At 33.2% G+C, this 20,981-nt stretch overlaps 1 protein-coding gene across 1 annotated transcript in view; it reads left to right on the top strand.

Annotated features, from left to right (window-relative positions):
* The window catches only part of LOC126886696 (sphingomyelin phosphodiesterase 4), a 62,718-nt gene extending 44,556 nt beyond the window's left edge, over positions 1 to 18,162 (top strand). Inside the window, exons 10-12 of the mRNA XM_050653691.1 lie at positions 5,087 to 5,296; positions 12,532 to 12,623; positions 12,966 to 18,162. Of these exons, the coding sequence (XP_050509648.1) occupies positions 5,087 to 5,296; positions 12,532 to 12,623; positions 12,966 to 13,245 (582 nt within the window). The 3' untranslated portion in view covers positions 13,246 to 18,162. The remainder of the gene's footprint in view (positions 1 to 5,086; positions 5,297 to 12,531; positions 12,624 to 12,965) is intronic.
* Positions 18,163 to 20,981: the final 2,819 nt, after the last annotated feature.

Raw genomic sequence — 20,981 nt, 5'->3', positions numbered from 1 at the left:
AGTATAAAAAAATAAATTCGTTTTCACGAAAAAAATTTATAACGTGTATTTTTGCATAATGTTTCACACTGAATTTTTTCAGATTTTTAAAATTGGTGAAACGTACTTTTAAAAATTAAAAACCGCATTTTTTTGATTTTTTTTTTATATTTTTGATACAATTTTATACATGGTCATTGATTAATAAGTGGAATATTTATAATCAATGACATGGTGTTTAAAAAAAAGTAACAACGTCACTAGGATAGATAAAAAACTGAAAAACAATTGGGGTTTTCTTAATAAAAAATTTTTGTAATGCCATCCATTTTCAAGATACAGGGCGTTGAAGAAAACAAAATTTTACACATTTTTTACGATTTTGCCGAAACTACTGGCAACATTGTAATAAAATTTGTCAGGTTTTAAGAGGTAGTTATTGTGCATTTTTTGACATACAATTAAGAGTTTTATATTCATCATTGGCGCGCATACGGGTAATGGTCTGAACTTTTTAAAGAAAAAAAGATAGTACGCCACTGACATATTTCAAATTAACAATCATATTTGAATTCCTCGTTCCATTTGTGACAAAATATCTATCTTCTCTTTTTTTTTTCCTACGACGCGACGCGCCGTTTTCATGCAAAAAATAAAATATCTTAATATGTACTTCCAAAGTATTGGAAGTACGAGTTTTATGGATGTACGAGTTACGAGTATAATGCTCTGATGTTTGGCAAAAAGGAAAAAGGGCTTAAATCAGAATTGCACATCGATAATGTTTTGATGATTTCGTTTAAGTCTACAAGAGTTGTAGACTTAAACTGTATGTACCAATAAAAAGAGCCGATTTTTCAGGTCCAGAAATCATCAAAATATCGATGTGCAATTCTGACTTAAGCCCTTTTTGCCAAACACCATTCGGGTCGTATTTTCGAATTCAATCGAATATTTTCGCATACGTGTTAACTCGAATGAAAAATTTCGTATACGAACGTGAATGTGTATTTTTGAACGTCCTTCGAAATGTTATACGTATACGAGCAGAATTTGCACCGGCAACACTGCAAATTCGAATAACATTGAACTTATTTGTCATCTGAAGAGTCACAATGTTGCCATATTTGTTTGGTCTATTTCTTGTATAATGTACAAGACTGTCTTAACTGGGGTATAATGTATAAGAATAAGATTGTATAAGAACGTTTAATGTATAAATATAACGACTTATAGTCTGAACAAATTATAAAAAAGGGCCATTTTTGAAAGAAAAGTTGTTTAGAAGTTATTTTAAGTGTAATCGAATATTAAGATTGCATAGGTATATTAGTAATATAAATTTGCAAAGTCCGCAGAAAGTGTGCCATTTTGTTTAATATTATTTTTATATCCAGTATTTACACTGATACTTTAGTATTTACTTTTCAAAACTTTACTTCAAAGCGATTTTTTAAATGCACCTTTATGTAATGTGATAGTATGAAAAAATTGAGGATATAGCAACGGTGTCATATGTCAAGTTTGGAGCTTAGATCCAATGCTAAAATGCGTACATAAAGTTAGGTTAGGTTATATTTTCAAGGCATAATCGTACATGTCCTTTCTTTCTATTAAAGAATTATTTAAACCAGCCATTGAAAATAAATTTCAAGGTAAAAATATTGTAGACAACAACACAATTAACACTATCAGCTAAAACTATCATGACAGCTGAAATGACCTTGAAATGAAACAATAATTCGTATACGAGCATCACGATTCGAATGGTTCATACCCATTCGAGTCGCCGTATACGAAAAAATTCGTACACGAAGTATTCGAAAATACAAGACACCGGATTTGAAGCGAAATTCTTCTAATTTAGTATGCGAAATATGCTCGAATGAATTCGAAAATAGGACCCCAGGTGATTATATAGAAACAACATAGTATTTACCCCCTCTGTGACTCAGTGGTAAGAGCGCCTGCCTTTGGATCGAAAGGTCCGAATGGTCGTGAGTTCGAATCTCACCCGGGTCAGGAATTTTTCGTTTATTATAAATTAATAAATGAAGATAGTTTCTGTCCTTGTGGGATCGGTACTCACCGGAGGGACCGCAGACGTTCGGATACAATTAGCGTCTCTTTGCAAAGACAATGACGTCGAATTTGCAAAGTAACAAGACACTTATTCAACACACACACTACACATGACACTAAGTACAGTAGGAAAAATGAAAGAATACCCATGAACGAACATATAAAACACGCTGTATTTTCCTGTCACCGTGTCACACAAAAAATTGGCCTGCGCAAGTACATGTAATAATTATTGTTAGATGTACTTGCACTGGACAATTTTTTTTGTGACACGGTGACAGGAAAATACAGCGTGTTTTATATGTTCGTTCATGGGTATTCTTTCATTTTTCCGACTGTACCTCATGTTGTGATGGCTGAATGACATAAAGCCCATGCCATAAAAAACATAGTAGTTCGAATACTTTGTAAGGGTTAAGATGTTTTATTTCTTGCATAAAAATGGCGCGTTGTATGAAAAAATGGGAAGATAGATTTTTTGTTACAAATGGAACGAGGAATTCAAAAATGATTGTTAATTTGAAATATGTCAGTGGCGTACTATCTTTTTCTCTTTAAAAAGTTCAGATCATTACCCGTATGCGCGCCAATGATGAATATAAAATTATTAATTGTATGTCAAAAAATGCACAATAACTGCCTCTTAAAACCTGCCAAATTTTATTACAATGTTGCTAGTAGTTTCGGCAAAATCGTAAAAAATGTGTAAAATTTTGTTTTGTTCAACGCCCTGTATCTTGAAAATGGATAGCATTACAAAAATTTTTTATTAAGCAAACCCCAATTGTTTTTCAGTTTTTTATCTATCCTAGTGACGGTGTTAGCTTTTTTTAAACACCATGTATAAAATTGTATCAAAAAGCGAAAAAAAAATGCGGTTTTTAATTTTTAAAAGTACGTTTCACGAATTTTAAAAATCTGAAAAAATTCAGGGTGAAACATTATGCAAAAATACACGTTATAAATTTTTTTTCGTGAAAACAAATGTCTTTAGTTATTTTTTATACTAATTTAAAATTTTAAAATTATCCTAAAATTTAAATTTTCCGCCAAATATTAAAAAAAAAATTTTCCGGACAGAACTTTTTGAAACTTACAACTTTTTTATTTAAAATTTTTCGATAGCTTTTGATCGGGTTAGATAAAAAAAACATAAAAATCCTAATTAGGCTCTAGATGGGTCACGTGACCACATAGGGGCTAAAAATTTCAGAAAGTGAGTTTCTCTATATGTGTTAAACGATGACCTATATGGAATTCGAATCGAGTTGGAGGCATTTTTCATCATCTTACCCGGCTAGGCCCTTTCCATTATTACAACTTGATATTCAAAACCTATAACATGAAATTTCGATTTTGAGTTGTGGCAACAAATGTGAGGTATTTGAAATATGCATAAAAACGCTTAATTTAAGCTTTCATATTACAAATGACCTCACATCACGGAAAATGCGTCCATAAAGAAGGCACTGGGTGGAATTTATAGCTGAAGTGTAATTTAAAAAAACATACGTGTGCAATCGAAAAGAAGCAGTTTTAAAACCTTCTTAGATTTGCGATGTTAAGTCACAATGACGACCTCTCGTGGATTTCGGCTGAACTAGTTTCATGGGGGTTCTTCTTCTTTTTCTTTTGATTGACTGGATATAATGGGGGTTTTAAATGTCAAATCGTTGTCAAATTTTGAAATTTCAAACGAGCGAAAAGATATTCATTATTTATTGTTGGGTGATATAAAATTATTAAGATGTAATCTTCACGTTCATGTTTGAAAAATTATGTACACTGTATACATATCTTAGCATAAAATTAACAGAGGATATATTTTTAGTACATGTGATATAATGTGAAAAAAAAGTCAGATTTTTAAATAAGTATCATTAACTGCAGCAGTGAAGCTATGTTTTTATTTTCACGGTGCGAGTAGATGGCGCATAAATCGTTTAATTTTCAATATTTTTTATGAAAATTGTTTAACATATTGTAGCGTGCTTACGGTTAAAATAATACGCTCGGTTCGTTTATACGAATATATTTATACAAGTTATAGACGATTCTATTTTACAGACTAACCACTTCTAAAAATTCCATCCTTATTGATATTGAATACAAAAATACAAATTCTTGAACGTTCCAGAAAAATGGAACCGCCCAACTTTAGTAATGCGTAGGCTATCTTTCTCGAGAAATCTTTTCCTCGCTCGTCTGATGAGTCATCCTTCCAGATGTCTCCATACGTATCGAGCTGTCGAGACGGAACCTGTTATTTGCTGTCGGTAATTCGTCACAATATTATACTTCTTTTTATAATAAATGCTCATGCAAATTTTCAAAACAATTGGTACAGTACTTTTTATTTTAAAAATTCCCAAAAAAGGATGTGAATTTCGTACTTTTACGCTAGGATAGCCCCTTAATATCAAATAAGAAAATTATTTATTGTACAAAATAAAAATATTTTGAGGAAATAAATTCCACAAAATTACATATTTCAATCAGAAAAAGGTTAAGATAACGTGTCAAATCTCATTTTTACAATAATTCTTCTTTTTTAATGAAAGAGTAAGTTTATTTGAGCTGTTAATAGTGTGAGGCAGGAACTTTTGTGTTGGATGTTTCCTACTCTGAATCTGTCAAAACACATCTCGGTTGAGCGAACTGAGTTTATCTCATATTTGTTCCCAAAACTCAAAATCGAAATTTTATGTTATATGTTTTGAAGATTAGGCTCTAATAGTGAGCGGTCAATGCCAGTAATACATTTTGTTGATCTCATGGAAATCGTAAAACATGGCAAAGATCGTACAACGTTTATTTGTTCAACAGCTTTATAGAAACTGACCTCATTTGAAACCAAATACACAAATTGAATACGATTTTGAGTTGCACTCTTCGGCTTATGACGAATTGTCGCCGTTACAAATTGTGGGGTTACGAAGTGTCGCGTTACGAGCCTCAACTATGATTTACGTTTTAGTTAACATTATTTTATTAACGATTATTTTTAACCATATTTACGTTTCAGATTACAGAAAGAGAGTATGAACCGTTAAATATTACTCCCGTCACGATGAATACTTCGAATGATTACAAGTTCTTAACGCCAGAAAGAATACGAGCTCGCGTCAAAAATATTAAATACGAAGGCGATCCGGATCTTAGACCGATACAAAGTTATGAAAATGCATTTTTGGTTCGAACTCTATACCAGATTTCTCAGAAACTTAACGAAATCGTAAGTAAAATATTAATGACTATTAAATTTTATACTAATAGTCGATATATGGAATATTTTTTATTTTGTTCCATTTATATTACAACTAATGACATACCTATGATTAGACGAGGGCATTTAGCACAAAATAAATAAATTTTTAAATACAGCACCTAGAGACTTGCAGTTTTTTGCATTATGTTCAGGATGACGTCAGGAAAAAAGACTACTATTCAAAAATGGGTGGAAATGCATAATTGCACTGTAAAGTGCATAAAATGCATCCAAAATTGCATAGATATAAAAATAAAGTCAAAATCAGTATACTAAGGAACAAAATTTATTATTTGGGGGGTTTGGGGGTCACTGAATACGATTACGCGATCAGAACTGACTCCGGATCACCTGGTGCCCAAGTCAGTGCAAGAGACGTCATCTTCTGGAGTTTCGATGGGTTTCGGCATTAAATCGATGCAAACGGATTACTCACGAGTTTTAGGGGTCACTAAGTACTAATATGCCAACAGGATTAATCTCCGAAGTACCTGGTGCCCAGGGTTGCTACTAAGGCACGTCATCTTCTGAAGTTTCGAGGGATTTCGGCACTAAATTGATGCAACTGGACTATTCGGGGGTTTTTGAGGTGATTAAACACGAATATGCCATCAGAACAGACTTCTGGATCACCTGGTGCACAAGGTCACTGCAAGGGACGTCATATTCTGAACTTTCGACGGCTTTCGGTATTAAATTGGTGCAAACGGATTACTCGGGGGTTTTTGAGGTCGCCAAACACGAATATGGCATCAGAATAGACCTCCAGATTACCTGGTGCCCAAAATCACTGCAGGGGCGTCATCTTCTGGAGTTTCGAGTGCTTTCGGTATTAAATTGATGCAAACGGATTACTTAAGGGTTTCTGGGGTCGCTAAACACGAATATACCATCAGAATTTAATTCATTCCGGAGTACCTGGTGCCCAGGATCGCTACTAAGGCACGTAATCTTCTGGAGTCTCGAGTGTTCTCGGCATTAAATTGATGTAAGCGGATTACTCACGGGTTTTTTTGTGGTCGGTAAACACAAATATGCCATCAGAATTGACCTCCGGAGTACCTGGTGCCCAGGGTCGTTACTAAGGCACGTCATCTTCAGGGGTTTCGAGGGTTTTCGGCATTTAATTGATGCAAATGGATTACTGGAGGATTTTTGAGGTCGCTAAACACGAATATGTCATCAGAACTGACCCCCTGTGCACCTGGAGCGCAAAGATCAGTGCAAGGGCGTCCTCTTCTGGAGTTTTGTGGGATTTCGGTATTAAATTGATGCAAACGGATTACTTACGAGTTTTTGGGGTCTCGAAACACGAATTAGCCATCATAATTGAACTTCGAAATACCTGGTGCCCAGGGTCGCTACTAGGGCACGTCATCTTCTGGGGTTTCTAGGGCTTTCAGCATTTAATTGATGCAAATGGATTACTGGAGGGTTTTTGAGGTCGTTAAACAAAAATATGCCATCACAACCGACCCCCAGTGCACCTGGTGCCCAAGGTCACTACAAGGGAAGTCATTTTCTGATGTTTTAAGGAATTTCGGCATTAAATTGATGAAAATAAATTACTCGGGGGTTTTTGAGGTCGTTAAACACTAACATGTCATTAAAACAGACCATCGTAGAACATGGTGCCCAGGGTCACTGTAAGGGGCGTCATCCGCTAGGCGAGGTTTTCGCTACTATATTGATGCAAACAGATTACTTATAGGTTTTTGGGGATGCTGAACACGAATACCTCATCAGAACAAACACCGGAGGAGTAATCCGTTTGCACCAATTTAGTACCGAAGACTCTCGAAGCTCCAGAAGATGACGCTCCTAGCAATAACCTAAAGCAAGAAACCCATTATGAACGGCCAGCACGGCACAGCCCGGCACGGCACAGCACAGGCCGGCCCGTCCAAAAACCCATTTGTAACGGCCAGCGCGGCACGGCACCGGAAAAATGATCATTTGCCATAAATGATAATGTATTTTTATTAATAAAATATATACAGAGAGGGGCTAAATTATCGAATAAATTCATTTTCTCTAAAATGGACGGCTTTGGAAGAAAATAACAAAACAGGTCGATTTTTACTTTTAAATTACAATTTCTTGGCATATACAGTGAAACCTCGATTATCCGTCACCTCTGTTAACCGTCAGGGTCCATTAAGTTATATTGTATACACAAGTAAAAATTGAGTCATCAATTCATTTTGTTTGAGCATTGCGATAAGCCAAACGAAATTCATTGAAATGTACACGTGCAGTTATGCCATCACCGCATTTTTTTATGTAAATAATTTTTGTTCTTATTCAGGGCTCTGGATTAAATTTCAATTTAAATAGGTAATGATAAATGATACCATACTTTTAGAGTTCTATTTTTAGAATCGCAAGCCGAAAATAAAAATGTACATCACACAAATTATTAGTTAATATCTGTGTGTCACCATAACAGTATGATTTTTATTTTTTTAATGTTCTGTTAACCGTATTCTCGATTATCCGTCATACCCTTGGTCCGGTGCCCTGACGGATAATCGAGGTTCCACTGTATTTCATACTAGAGACGTCATTCATCTGAGCTTAATGATGTAATCGATGATTTTTTTAAATGGGAATAGGGGTTGTGTGGCATCTCATTTGAAAGGGTGTTCAATCCTCTATTCAGTAATATAAACAATAATATCATTATTTATACAGGGTGGCCAAAACAATAATTTTTAAATGACATTAATTGACGCAAAAAGAAGAATGTATGTAATTTATTTAACTCAAAATACATTGTACTGCTGTCAGTAAATAGAAAAAAATGTTTATTTCACAAATAAACATTTCGTTTTACTTAAATTAAATCACAAACAGCCTCCCACCTACCTCTTGACAGTTTGAACATTTAATTTAAGCGAAAAGCAATGTTTTTTTGCCAAATAAACATTTTTTTCTATTTTCTGACATCATTAGAAAGTATTTTGAGTTAAATAAATTGCATACATTCTTCTTTTTTCGTCAATTAATTTAATTAAAAAAGTATTTTTTGGCCACAAATGAGATGCCACACGACCCATATTCCCATTTAAAATAATCATAGATTACGTCATCACGCTCAGATGGATAACGTCACTAGTATGAAACATATGCCAAAAAATTGTAATTTAAAAATAAAAATCGACGTGTTTCGGGATTTTTCTCCAAAGCCGTCCATTTTAGAGAAAATGAATTTATTCCATAATTTAGCCCATCTTTATATAGGAGAAAAATGTTATGTATTGTTTTAATTTTATTTTAGAAACGCATCATGTCATCTATGATATATTTTAAAAACTATCGTAAAATAAAAGTTTTTAAAAGACATAAACTACACAATTTTAATGAATATGCATCATGTTAAAAAAACGAATTCATGGTTAAAAGATAATGCACGTACCTGTCCATTGATCAAAATGTTCGGATATTTGTACCCATGCATTGTCCTTTTTCTTGCTATCGTGATAACCTGGGTCCGATGCATCATACAAAAATGGGTATTTTCTGACACACTCAATTAAAAGTTCGTCCATATTATTTCAAAAGAAACAACGCGCTTTCAATTAAAAAATCAACAATATAATATTTTATAACAATTATGACACACTGGCGCCGACTGGCCGTTGAGGCCGTTCGACTCCAACGGATTTTATTCTACTCGGAGAATTTCGGCCGTTCCGTTTGCGTGCTGGCCTGTGCCGGGCCGGGCTGGCTGCTCATAATGGGTTACGTTGCATTTAAAACTATACAAATGAATTTGGACTGTCCTGTGCCGTGCCGGGCTGTGCCGGGCTGTGCCGTGCTGGCTGTTCATAATGGGTTTCTTGCTTTAGGCACCAGGTTCTCCGGGATTCGGTTCTGATGGCATATTCGTTTTTAGCGACCTCAAGAACCCCTCAGTAATCCTTTTTCATCAATTTATTGCCGAAATTTCTCGAAATTCCAGAAGATGACGTCCATTGCAGTGACCCTGGGCACCAGGTGCTCCGTGGGAACGGCATGTTCGTTTTTAACGACCTAAAAATCCCCCGAGTAATTCATTTTATGCCGAAAACCCTCGAACCTCCAGAAGATGACGTACCCTAGTAGCGATCCTGGTCACCAGATACTCCGAAGTTTAATTCTGATATCATATTCGTGTTTAGCAACTCCAAAAATACGTAAGTAATCCATTTGCATCAATTTAATACCGAAAGCCCTTGAAACTCCAGAAGATGACGTCCTTTGCAGTGACCTTGGGCTCCAGGTGATCGAGAGGTCTGTTCTGATGACATATTCGTGTTTAACGACTCAAAACCCCCCGAGTAATCCATTTTTAGCAATTTAATGCCGAAATCTCTCGAACTCCAGAAGAGGACGCCCCTTGCAGTGAGCTTGGGCTCCAGGTGCACAGGGAGACGGTGTTGATGGCATATTCGTATTTAGCGAGCTCAAAAATACGTAAGTAATCCGTTTGCATCAATTTGATACCGAAAGCCCTCGAAACTCCAAAAGATGACGTCCCTTACAGTGGCCTTGGGCACCAGATGATTCTAAGGTCTGTCCTGATGACATCTTCGTGTTTAATCACCTCAGAAACCCCGGAGTAGTCCAGTTAGATCAATTTAGTGCCGAAATCCCTCGAAACTCCAGAAGATGACGTGTCTTAGTAGCAACCCTGAGCACCAGGTATTCCGGAGGTCAATTCTGATATCATATTCGTATTTAGCGACCCCTAAAACTCACGAGTAATCCATTTGCATCGACTTAATGCCGAAAACCATCGAAACTCCAGAAGATGACGTCTCTTGCCGTTACCTTGGGCACCAGGTGATCCAGGGATCAGTTCTGATGGCGTAATCGTATTCAGTGACCCCAAAAACCCCCCAAATAATAAATTTTGTTCCTTAGTATACTGATTTTGACTTTATTTTTATATTTATGCAATTTTGGATGCATTTTATGCACTTTACAGTGCAATTATGCATTTCCACACATTTTTGAATTGTAGACTTTTTTCCTGACGTCATCCTGAACATAATGCAAAAAACTGCAAGTCTCTAGGTACGTATTTAAAAATTTATTTATTCGGGTGTTTTTAGTGCTAAATGCCCTAGTCTAGAAATAATCCACAACAAATTTACTCTGTTTTTAAACGAGGAGGAGTAATTCAAATTTACCGCGTCGTAATGCTTGTTTGTAGATGGTCCAGCCTCAGGCAAGTTTGTTATGAAATTTTGATACTGTTGACATTTATGAAATTTTGACACTATTGGCATTGGCATTTCATAGGTTAATTAAGTTATATCGGCGATTTTTTGTGTTTTCTGCGTTATTCCTTTAATTTTTAGATTTTTAGTCTGCTTTTACATAAAAAACAGTTCTTTTTAGAACTCTTTAGCGACTTATTAGTATAATATAATATTTATGGATTACTGTCAAAGGCCCACATGATCAACCAAAAAAGAAGATGTATTTGGTGATTTTTCTAGTAACCTTGTTGGGTGTGAATCTGTCTTTTTAGTTTAATCCTCCTGGTTTAAAAACAAAGCATAGTCAGTTGAATTTCTATTTATAATTGGCAACAATAGGAAACTCTGTATTTCGAAACTTTGAAACAGAGAATCTTCAGTTATTCTTTATCCCATTTTTAATTGAACATTTTTTAGATAATGTCAATATTTGTAATAGGGAACTTGCACATTTTTTTATTACATAATAATTTATGATTGTGAAAAATAGCAAGTTGTTTTTAAGTTTATTTAATAGCCAACGTTATATAATATATGAAAAAATGTTTGTCCTACAGAAATGTTGGGCATTTTAGCGAGTCCGACACGTAGAACATGTCACATGACAGGAATTATGTTGGTGATAAATAGCAGTCTGATTTTTGCATGAGAGTTTAGTGAAAGGTTAAAAAATCAATTCAATCGGAAGTTTTGTCCGAAAAAATTAATGGGTAGTTTGCGTAGTCCGATGAAAGACAAAAAAAAAGAATGTGTGTGTACTTTGTCCGCACGTAAGAAGTTATACTTCTATTATTATGATTTCAACGAAATTAATATACTAAAAAGGTTATTTGTATTTTATTTAAATATTAAACTAACTTTCTTTACCTACCACTTTTAAAATATTTTTATTAAAACGATACCAAAAATATAAAAAAAAAGAATATGAATCGTCCGGGATTTGAACCCGGGACCTCTCGATCTCCGGTCACACGCTTAACCACTGAGCTATATTCCGTTTGCTTTGACAGGTTACAAGATTTCTCATACATACTGACAAATTTAATAGACCAAGTGAAATATACAAAAATACTTTAAATATACTTACTATTATTATAAAATATCTTATTCCCGAGGAAGACAAATCCAAAGACACAATAATTATAATAAATAATACATTTACTAAGAACACTAATATATCCTTTTATATGATATAATATGACTTATTTGCGCTGACAGCGCTGATACATACATATCTTGAAATATTAGCAACGAAATACATACTGTCCGTGTGCGCATGCGCCCGGCATTATAAAATTTCACTCTCGATCGTAAAGAAGTATAACTTCAAAAACTTTTTTCTTTGATATATGTTTTAAATTATGTTCTCTTGTTATTTATAGCATTTTTTTTTCGAATTTAAAATTTTGAATTTTGAAATTTTGAAGGGAGCATATTATGTTCAAATTGATAACCTTTGATAACACCATACCCTTCAGTCAGTAGGTCAGTGGAGCTAAACAATTTTAGTCACTTAATTTATGTAGTTTGTCTTTAATTTATTTAACTTACTATTTACAATAAAACTTAATTTATATACATATGTATATCTATTTCCCAAGTAATAATATACAATCGATTGCTATCTCAGACTTTTCGTTACAATTTATAAACTTAAACTGACCGCCTTAAATAAATGATTCCACTTATATAAGAAACCTCTGTTTTACTGGAAAAATCCAGTACATACGCGAAGAGCCTACATAGTCGGAAAGCGGCCGCATCTAGAACAATGTGTTCTAGATGCGGATGTGTTCTAGTTAGTGACTAGGCTGGTCAGAACCGGCCTGTGTTTGGAAATTGTAACAATGTCAGCCAATGAGTGGCCATTTTCTCCCTGCTATAGAATCTTTTTAAAAACCCTCATCTGCCTGAATTTATTTATCTTTAAAAATCTGCATCTTTTTGTTTCAGTATGGACCAACATTTTATCAACTTTACCACAGCACTACTTTCGTCGGTAGATTATCTAGAGAAATTCTATGTTCACCAATTACAATTTACAGGTATGAAATAAGGAAAAAATTAAACATTAACGTAATAATTGCATTTTATATTATGTATTATGTATTGTTCTTCCATTATTTCTTTGCACATGTATGAAATTATTCACGAATTAATATTGTTCACTCATCTTGTCCATAGAGATCACCATAAGTTAAACAATGATAAACAATACGGCATGTCTTTGATATCTTGTTTACTATGAATTTTGACGTTTGTCATTTTCAGTGACAGTGACATTAAAGCATTTGTTGTGTTTTAAAATTTATTACGTTTGTGCAAAGATAGAATGGAACAACTATATCAATTGAGCTTCTTATATTTACCTATTTACTTATTTACAGGTACGACAAGAGTACTCCGGGATCCCCCAGAATTAGCAGCAATCTTCCCCCGCGACTCAGCTTACGATTTTTAGCAAACTATACATTTTTAGGATATCTATTTTTTGGCGCATTTGTCACGTGGCTATTTGGATATAACATTAATGTGTATTTTATATTTTTAATATTTGTATTTTTATTGTACAAATGCTACAAAGCTGTAAGGAGTAGGGAAACTCCAGTGAGACATAATTACCCAACACAAGGATTCAGGAATATTAGTTTTAGTGATTCTTTTTAATCCAACTTGAAATCATTTGTTATAAATTTAACATCAGGAATTTTTAGTTTGCATTTATCTATTAAGATATTAAGATGAAAAACTTCTTATAAAATGATTCCCAGAAATTTGTTGTTTGTACAGTCGGCGAAATGTTTTTTTATTACATGTTTTAATTTACAATCCGTTTCATCGAATATAAGTAAATAATTTGAGTGTTAAATACATGAGGAAGAAACCCTATGTCAACCCTCCTATTATATTTTTTATATCAGATCGTATATTTTTTAATTCATTAAGTCTGTTGGCCATAGTTTCTTCAATCGTCTTGAAAATCCAGGAGGATCGTTTAGCAATATTGCTTCATTATTTAGATGACTTATTAGTCCATCAAGCTAGTTCTTTGTGATTCTTCGAATTTCTTCCTCTACCAAAGGTGTAGCTGAGTCCTCACGTAAGGTTTTATTGCTTACATACCAGGATGCGTTGAATATCATTTTCAATATTTTTGATGGACCTTTTGTATCATCTCGATATTTGATGACTTTGAGCAACCCCAGAGTTTGACACCATAGGTCAAAATTGGTTTTATCATAGATTTATGCAGGAGCAGTATATTTTCACTAGTAAGTTTCGATTTTCGATACGCCAGCTTATTTGTGGTATTTTGATGTTGATCTGGGTTTTCTTGGTTAGAATGTGCGGCTTCCATGTTAAGGGGCTATCCTAGTGAAAAATTACGAAATTCATATACTTTTTTGGGAATTTCGAAACTAAAAAGGACTGTTCCAATTGTTTTGAAAATTTGCATGAGCATTTATTATAAAAAGAAGTACATGTAAAACAATTTTTATAAAAAAATATTGCAAATTAAACGATTTATGCGCCATCTATTGGCGCCGTAAAAATAAAAATATAGCTCCAATGCTGCAGTGATTGGTACTAATACAGATCCTGAAACATAAAATTTCAAAGTGATTATTGAAACATGCTATTTTCTATACCATCAACTAGGGGTTTTTTGATCGGATAAAAAATGTCAATTTGGCGGTTTTTGAAACTGAAAATGTTTTAGCTAATTTAAAAAAAAAATTCAACACTTCGTCATTTTTCAGAATTTTAATATTTTTCAAAAATCCTAGTTGATGGTATAGGAAATAACTTATTTTTCAATAATCACTTTGAAATTTTATTTTTCAGGATCTCTATTAGTCCCAATCACTGCAGCAGTGGAGCTGTTTTTATTTTCACAGTGCTAGTAGATCGCGCATAAATCGTTTAATTTTCAATATTTTTTATGAAAATTGTTTTACATGTATTTCTTTTTATAAAAAATGCTCATGCAAATTTTCAAAACAATTGGTACAGTACTTTTTATTTTAGAAATTTCCAAAAAATGTATATGAATTTCGTACTTGTACACTTAGTCCATGTGATGAGACCGCTCTCGTCTGAAAAACATTTTTAATTCGGTTTCTCTGCGGATTCATATTCAAAAATGTCCCCTTTAAACAAATCCGAAGGGTGCCGGACGGAATTTTTGGGCAGAAATTGTTTAAACAATTTTTTTAAACAAATACATAAGATCACCTTTTATTGCTACAAAAAATATATTCTTAGGTTTTTTGGGTCATTCTAAACAAGAAAGGTATCTTGTGATTTTTCTCAAAAATTGCGAAAATACGCATTTTCGAGGCTTAAAAACTCGTATTTGAATTAGTATTTTTAAGGGTGTCAATAACTTGGATGAAAGTTTAAAAATTCCTTTTCAAGATTCCGAAGAGTGATCGGGTCTAGCTTCAATTTAGACCGTAGTTTTTTAATTGTTAATTATGCATGTCCATCCGATTTTTTGGCCGGTGCGACGCGCTCTATTTCAAAAATCTCCTATTTTCCTCCGAAAAATATTTTTTCTAGATTCTTTGGGACATTCTAAATAAAATAAGTTTCTTGACATTTTTCTCAAAAGTTACTACATAGTTTTAAAGTTATAAGCGATAACTTTTGACAAAAATGTCAAGAAAATTGTTTTATTTAGAATGTCCCAAAGAATCTAGAAAAAATATTTTTCGGCGGAAAATAGGAGATTTTTGAAAATAGTGCGCGCCGCACCGGCAAAAAACCGGATGGACACGCATAATAATTATGCGTGTATTATATATATTTCCGATCACTCTTCGGAATCTTGAAAAGGAATGTTTAAACTTTAATCCAAGTTATTGGCACCCTTAAAAATACTAATTTAAATATGAGTTTTTAAGCTTCGAAAATGCGTATTTTCGCATTTTTTAGATTTTAAATCGCCTATAACTCGAAAACTGTCAATTTTTGAGACAAATCACAAGATACCTTTCTTGTTTAGAATGACCCAAAAAACCTAAAAATATATTTTTTGGAGCAATAAAGGGTGATCTTATGTATTTGTTTAAAAAAATTGTTTAAACAATTTCTGCCCAAAAATTCCGTCCGGCACCCTTCAGATTTGTTTAAAGGGGACATTTTTGAATATGAATCCGCAGAGAAACCGAATTAGAAATGTTTTTCAGACGGGAGCGGTCTCACCACATAGACTAACTAGGATAGCCCCTTAATCTGTTGTCAGGGGTTAGTCCCAAGTATTTAGCTTGTGTGCTGACTGGTAATCCAAATGTGAGTGTCTTTTGGTTGCCTTGGGATTTTTCACAGAAATTCGTTCCTGTAATTCGGCTTTGACCAATAATGTTATAACAAATGGGGAAATCTTCTTTTTTTTCTTCCTCTTCTCGCATTCCTTATGCACTATTAGTCCAGGGCGCATCTGTTTTGAGACGGACGTTGAGAGGTGACTCAAATTTTTTTGCAGAAATTGCTTGAAAATAAATCAAATAATAATATTTGAGTTATCCTCCCTCTCAAAAAAGTCTGGAACATTGTTTAAATAATCAAAATGTCAAAAAATTTAGGAAAATTCAATTTTTTTCTTCGTTTTTTTGATTATAACTTTAAAAACATTCATTTCCAAGAAAAGTTGTACTGACATAAAAGTTGCGTAATTAAATTTCCTACAATATAGAGTTGGTTAAAAAATTTAAAAAATAGTGACCCTTGTTGCAAAATAGCAATAATCGCGAAAATCCCATACAAAAACAAGTATTCGCATTTTACGTTTTTCAACCATTTTTGCTACACCTTCATATTTCACCCAGAAAAACTTTATGATACAGTAAAACAATACTGTAAATTTCATTAAGATCAGTTTTCAGTAAGATAAAATTTCATAAATTTTGCAATCCAGCTTTCGCAAAAAAATTCATTTTTTCAAAATGTTACAGGACTGAAAATAAAGCAGATAGCAAGTTGATTTTTTTTTGTTTGTAGAAGTGTACTGTACCTTTCATTTACAATTTGCAAAATTAAAATCGAATAATTACCACGGCGTCAGGAAATTTTTTAAATAAACAATAATTTTTGGTGCTACGCGCAGGACAGCGGTGTTCGATTCACACAGGTTGATTTCCACCAAAATTTCTTCCAATCTTTATCTAATATATTATTTTCTTACTCTATATTTTGTTGTATTTTAATATTTTAATTTCACAAAAATTAAACTAATTTTATTATTGTTTGTGAAATATTGTTTAAACAATTGCATATGTTTAAAAATAATAAACTTTTATTTTTTAAGTTAAAATACATGAACAAAGAAAGTTTTTGCTAATGAAAGTGTTATTTCAAAGGATAGAGTATGGGTTTTTATTTTGCAATAAACAAATTTATTTATTTATATTGAAATTTAATAAAAATTAAAATGTATCAATCATTATCAAAGGTCATTGGAATGCCCAATCAGAGCAAACTATCCGCTGTCCTGCGCGTAGCACCAATAATTAATGTTTATTTTAAAAAATTCCTGACGCCGTGGTGTTAATCGATTTTAATTTTGCAAAATGGCAAAAGAAAGGTACACTAGACTTCTATTTGCAAAAAAATTTTCAACTTGCTATCTGCTTTATTTTCAGTCCTGTAACATTTTGAAAAAATGAATTTTTTTTACGAAAGCTGGATTGCAAAATTTATTTTGCAAAATTTATGGAACCGATCTTAATGAAATTTACAGTATTGTTTTACTATATCCTAAAATTTTTCTGGGTGAAATATGAAGGTCCTAAGTGTAGCATAAATGGTTGAAAAACGTAAAATGCGAATACTTGTTTTTGTATGGTTTTTTCGCAATTATTGCTATTTTGCAACAAGGGTGACTATTTTTTAAATTTTTAACCAATTTTATATTGTAGGAAATTTAATTACGCAACTTTTATTTCAGTACAACTTTTCTCGTAAATGAATACTTTTAAAGTTATAATCAAAAAACGAAGAAAAAAATCGTATTTTTCCTTAATTTTTTGACATTTTGATTATTTAAACAATGTTCCGGATCTTTTTGGGATAAGGGAGGGAGGATAACTGAAATATTATTTTGATTTATTTTCAAGCAATTTCTGCAAAAAAATTTGAGTCACCTCTCAACATCCAAATGTACTAATATTTTTACAGATGCGCCCTAGTCTATATAAGAAGGTCGAAGAAAGGAAATGTTTCGTTCTTTTCTTTTTTGCTGACTTTGATTTGTTGTCTTATGACAGATGATACGTGATAGCTTCTTCCGATATAATGTTAACTTTTTTAGTTATGGTTGCTAATGTTTAGTTAGGGTGTCCAGGTATGATTGTTTCTTATCGAGAGTACTCATCAAAAATAATGGGTTCAAAATTTCTATCAAGTTATGAAAACATTTAACTTGCTTTACTTTTGAAATTATTGTGAAGTTGTTTTCAACCTCGTGTCATTGTTTTGGTTATTTATTTTTAGTTAATAATTTAAATTTAGTGTAAGTAGCTGTAAGACTATATAAATTTTGTATTGCTTGTATATAATAATTTTAATACATTTTTTAGCAAACTGTTCAGTTTATTGATGCAATTTTTACTAAATTTTGTAACACATCGCTAACATTGGAGATACGTATTATGCGATACTTCAACATTTCTGACGTAGTGTAGCAACGACAGTCAGTACCAAGTTAACATGTAGATATACGAAATGATATGATTCTAGACTGACTTATAATTAAGCGGGGCTATAACGACAAAACATTATTTTGTTACTGCAATCAATGAACTGTCAACACGGATGGAATGGCCCCGTCCCATTCAAACAGTGAAGCGAGATTGCGGCCAACATACAAGTGAGAGGTCCTAGAGAGAGACAGAGCTTGCCAGGGAAAATTTGCTACAACATACCACCAGAGTTGCCAAATGTAATTTTATAAATCCCCCACTTAGAAACTGAAATTCCCTTAAATTGAAGCTCAAACTCCTTAAATTTAAATTTCTGCCGCATTTTAATAAATTAATAGTCAAATGTAGAGAACAGTAAACCAAAATTATACTACTTATCAACAGAAGGCCCTAGAAATAGGTCCTATCGTCTTCGATTATATGAGAGTATAATATACAGTTCTATGTATACGCAAATTTAATTTACCATGACCCCTTAAAATCTCTCATAATTGTCCCTCCCCAACCATTTCTGCTTAGAAAAATTCCTCTAGACGCTTTCAAATTACTCCAAAATTATGGAAAAATACCCCAAGCTGGCAACCCTGACTAACACTATCAATTTTTTGTTGACGAAAGATGGCGATTATCTTCTCTCCTTCCCTGACTAGACTCTCTGATCCTGGCCGCATTAAATTCCCTTCTTGCCCATTCCATCCGTGTTCACTTCATTGACTGCAATGCAGAAGAAATTCGGGTAAAAACCCCTAAGCAACGGGTTTTTCTGGTTTTTGAAGGTGGTGCACCTTAGGAAAAAATTAGAAACATAGTTTTTCATAAAATACACAACATTTTAAAAAAATTAGACTGTAGCGATCTACAAAAAAAGTTTCACGCTTTTTTCCAAAAAAGATGTATCTTGAGGTTATGTACGCTCAATCTACGGGCACATTTTTAAATTAAATCATTCCACCTAAAAATAAATAAAAAAGAAAAATTGACGTTTTTAGGGTAGGGGTTAGGAGGAAGGGTGGCGGATTAAGATTTCGCTGAATCGTTTTTTTTTTAAATCACATGGAACGTAAAAGAATTAAAAAATTCTGGGAGTGAGGGCATTTTGTCTATCTTAAAGGGGGGCACCCTTTAAATTAGAAGAAAACACAAGCCTGAACTCAAATGACACATCAAGCGAAGAAGAGGAACAGGATATGGAAAATAGGGCTTTTTATTCACAGTCATTTGTTTCGAGCTTCTGTCATATGTCGTATAATCCGTGTATATTAATAGTATACACAGATTATACAACATATGACAGAAGCTCGAATCAAATGACAATCGATGAAAAGCCCTATAGCGAAAGAAGAAGCAACAACAATAATTAAAAACCGAAGAGCCGGAGGAGAAGATAAAATAGAACCATAAGTGTTGAAATGGATGGGAAGGAAGGCATATTACTGGTTCTGGATCACACGTGAAGCTTTGAAGCAAAATAAAACGGGGAGAATATTACAAACTAAAAGAATAAAGAGGACGGCCAAGAAAAATTTAGATAAATAAAATTATGAAATCAAAGATAAAGCCAGAGGGATGAACTACTAGAAATGAAAAAGATATCGAATATTACAAAAAAAGGAAAAATAGAGTAGAACACAACAGTAGGGGAGCATTGGATGCTAAATTTGCAGTTACTAAAGCGTCATGGGGACCTATTCAGTTGTGAAGATTAGGTCCTAAAACCAAAAAAAGTTAAATAAAGTTTTCCATTTTAGTGGAAATTTTCTATTTTTCAATTTAATTTTCCATTTCCAAAAATTGTTTTTTTTTGCGATTATAGCGCCATCTATCCATAATTCGAAAAATGTCTCGAATAAAAGTTACTTATCTAAGATTTTAAAGTAACCCCCTATCCCACCTCCGTGAGGGGGTCGTGTTTAATGTCATTCGATAGATTTTTGAAAAATATTTAACTGGAATTATTCAGTTTTCCGATCTGATGTTTATTTCGCAAAATAATCACTTTTTTGTGAAACTTTGTGACTCGCCCATTTCCTTACGCCCCGCTCAAATCGTTAGATTTTTGAAATATCGACGGATAAATTGCAAAACCTAACCTCGTAAATCGATTTTTGGTCCATTATTACTTTTATACTTTGTTGGTTTATACTTTTACATATCTTTTAAACTACGAATGCTTGTCAATAGTCAATATTTAAATTTAATGGTACTAGAGACATCTACAAAAACATCATAAGTAAGATTTTAAGTTAGAAAACCTCGTAAGTTGCATTTTTATGAGACAAAACCTCGTAAGTTTAATGATAGTTTAAGATTTTAAGTAACAAAACCTCGTCTTTGACAAAAAAACAATATTACTGAATTTTACTTAATGGTAATGGAATCGTTACCTAAAAGGACCCTACACACAAAACAAATAAATTGAATCTTACATAAAGAAGCCAAAATGTTTTTCGTCTCTCCTCTAAAGTTATATAAAACTGACTTACGAGGTTTTGCAGTTTAACCGTCGATATGCACTTCATGTACTTAACTTACCTTGTCATAATCTAACGTTTTCGAATTTTTCAATGGATATATTTTTCACGGACTGTCCCCAAGGCACGCTCCTGTATTAAAGTCCATATATGGTAGGGGTACATTTACAGGGTACAAGGTTTCTCCCCATGGGATAAAAGGAGTTAAGGTAAGATGAAGAAGAAGAAA

Source organism: Diabrotica virgifera, chromosome 6, assembly GCF_917563875.1.
Source record: "Diabrotica virgifera virgifera chromosome 6, PGI_DIABVI_V3a".
Taxonomy (NCBI): Eukaryota; Metazoa; Arthropoda; class Insecta; order Coleoptera; family Chrysomelidae; genus Diabrotica; species Diabrotica virgifera.
Note: the sequence above shows the minus strand (reverse complement) of the source record. Positions and strands in the feature narration are given on the sequence as shown.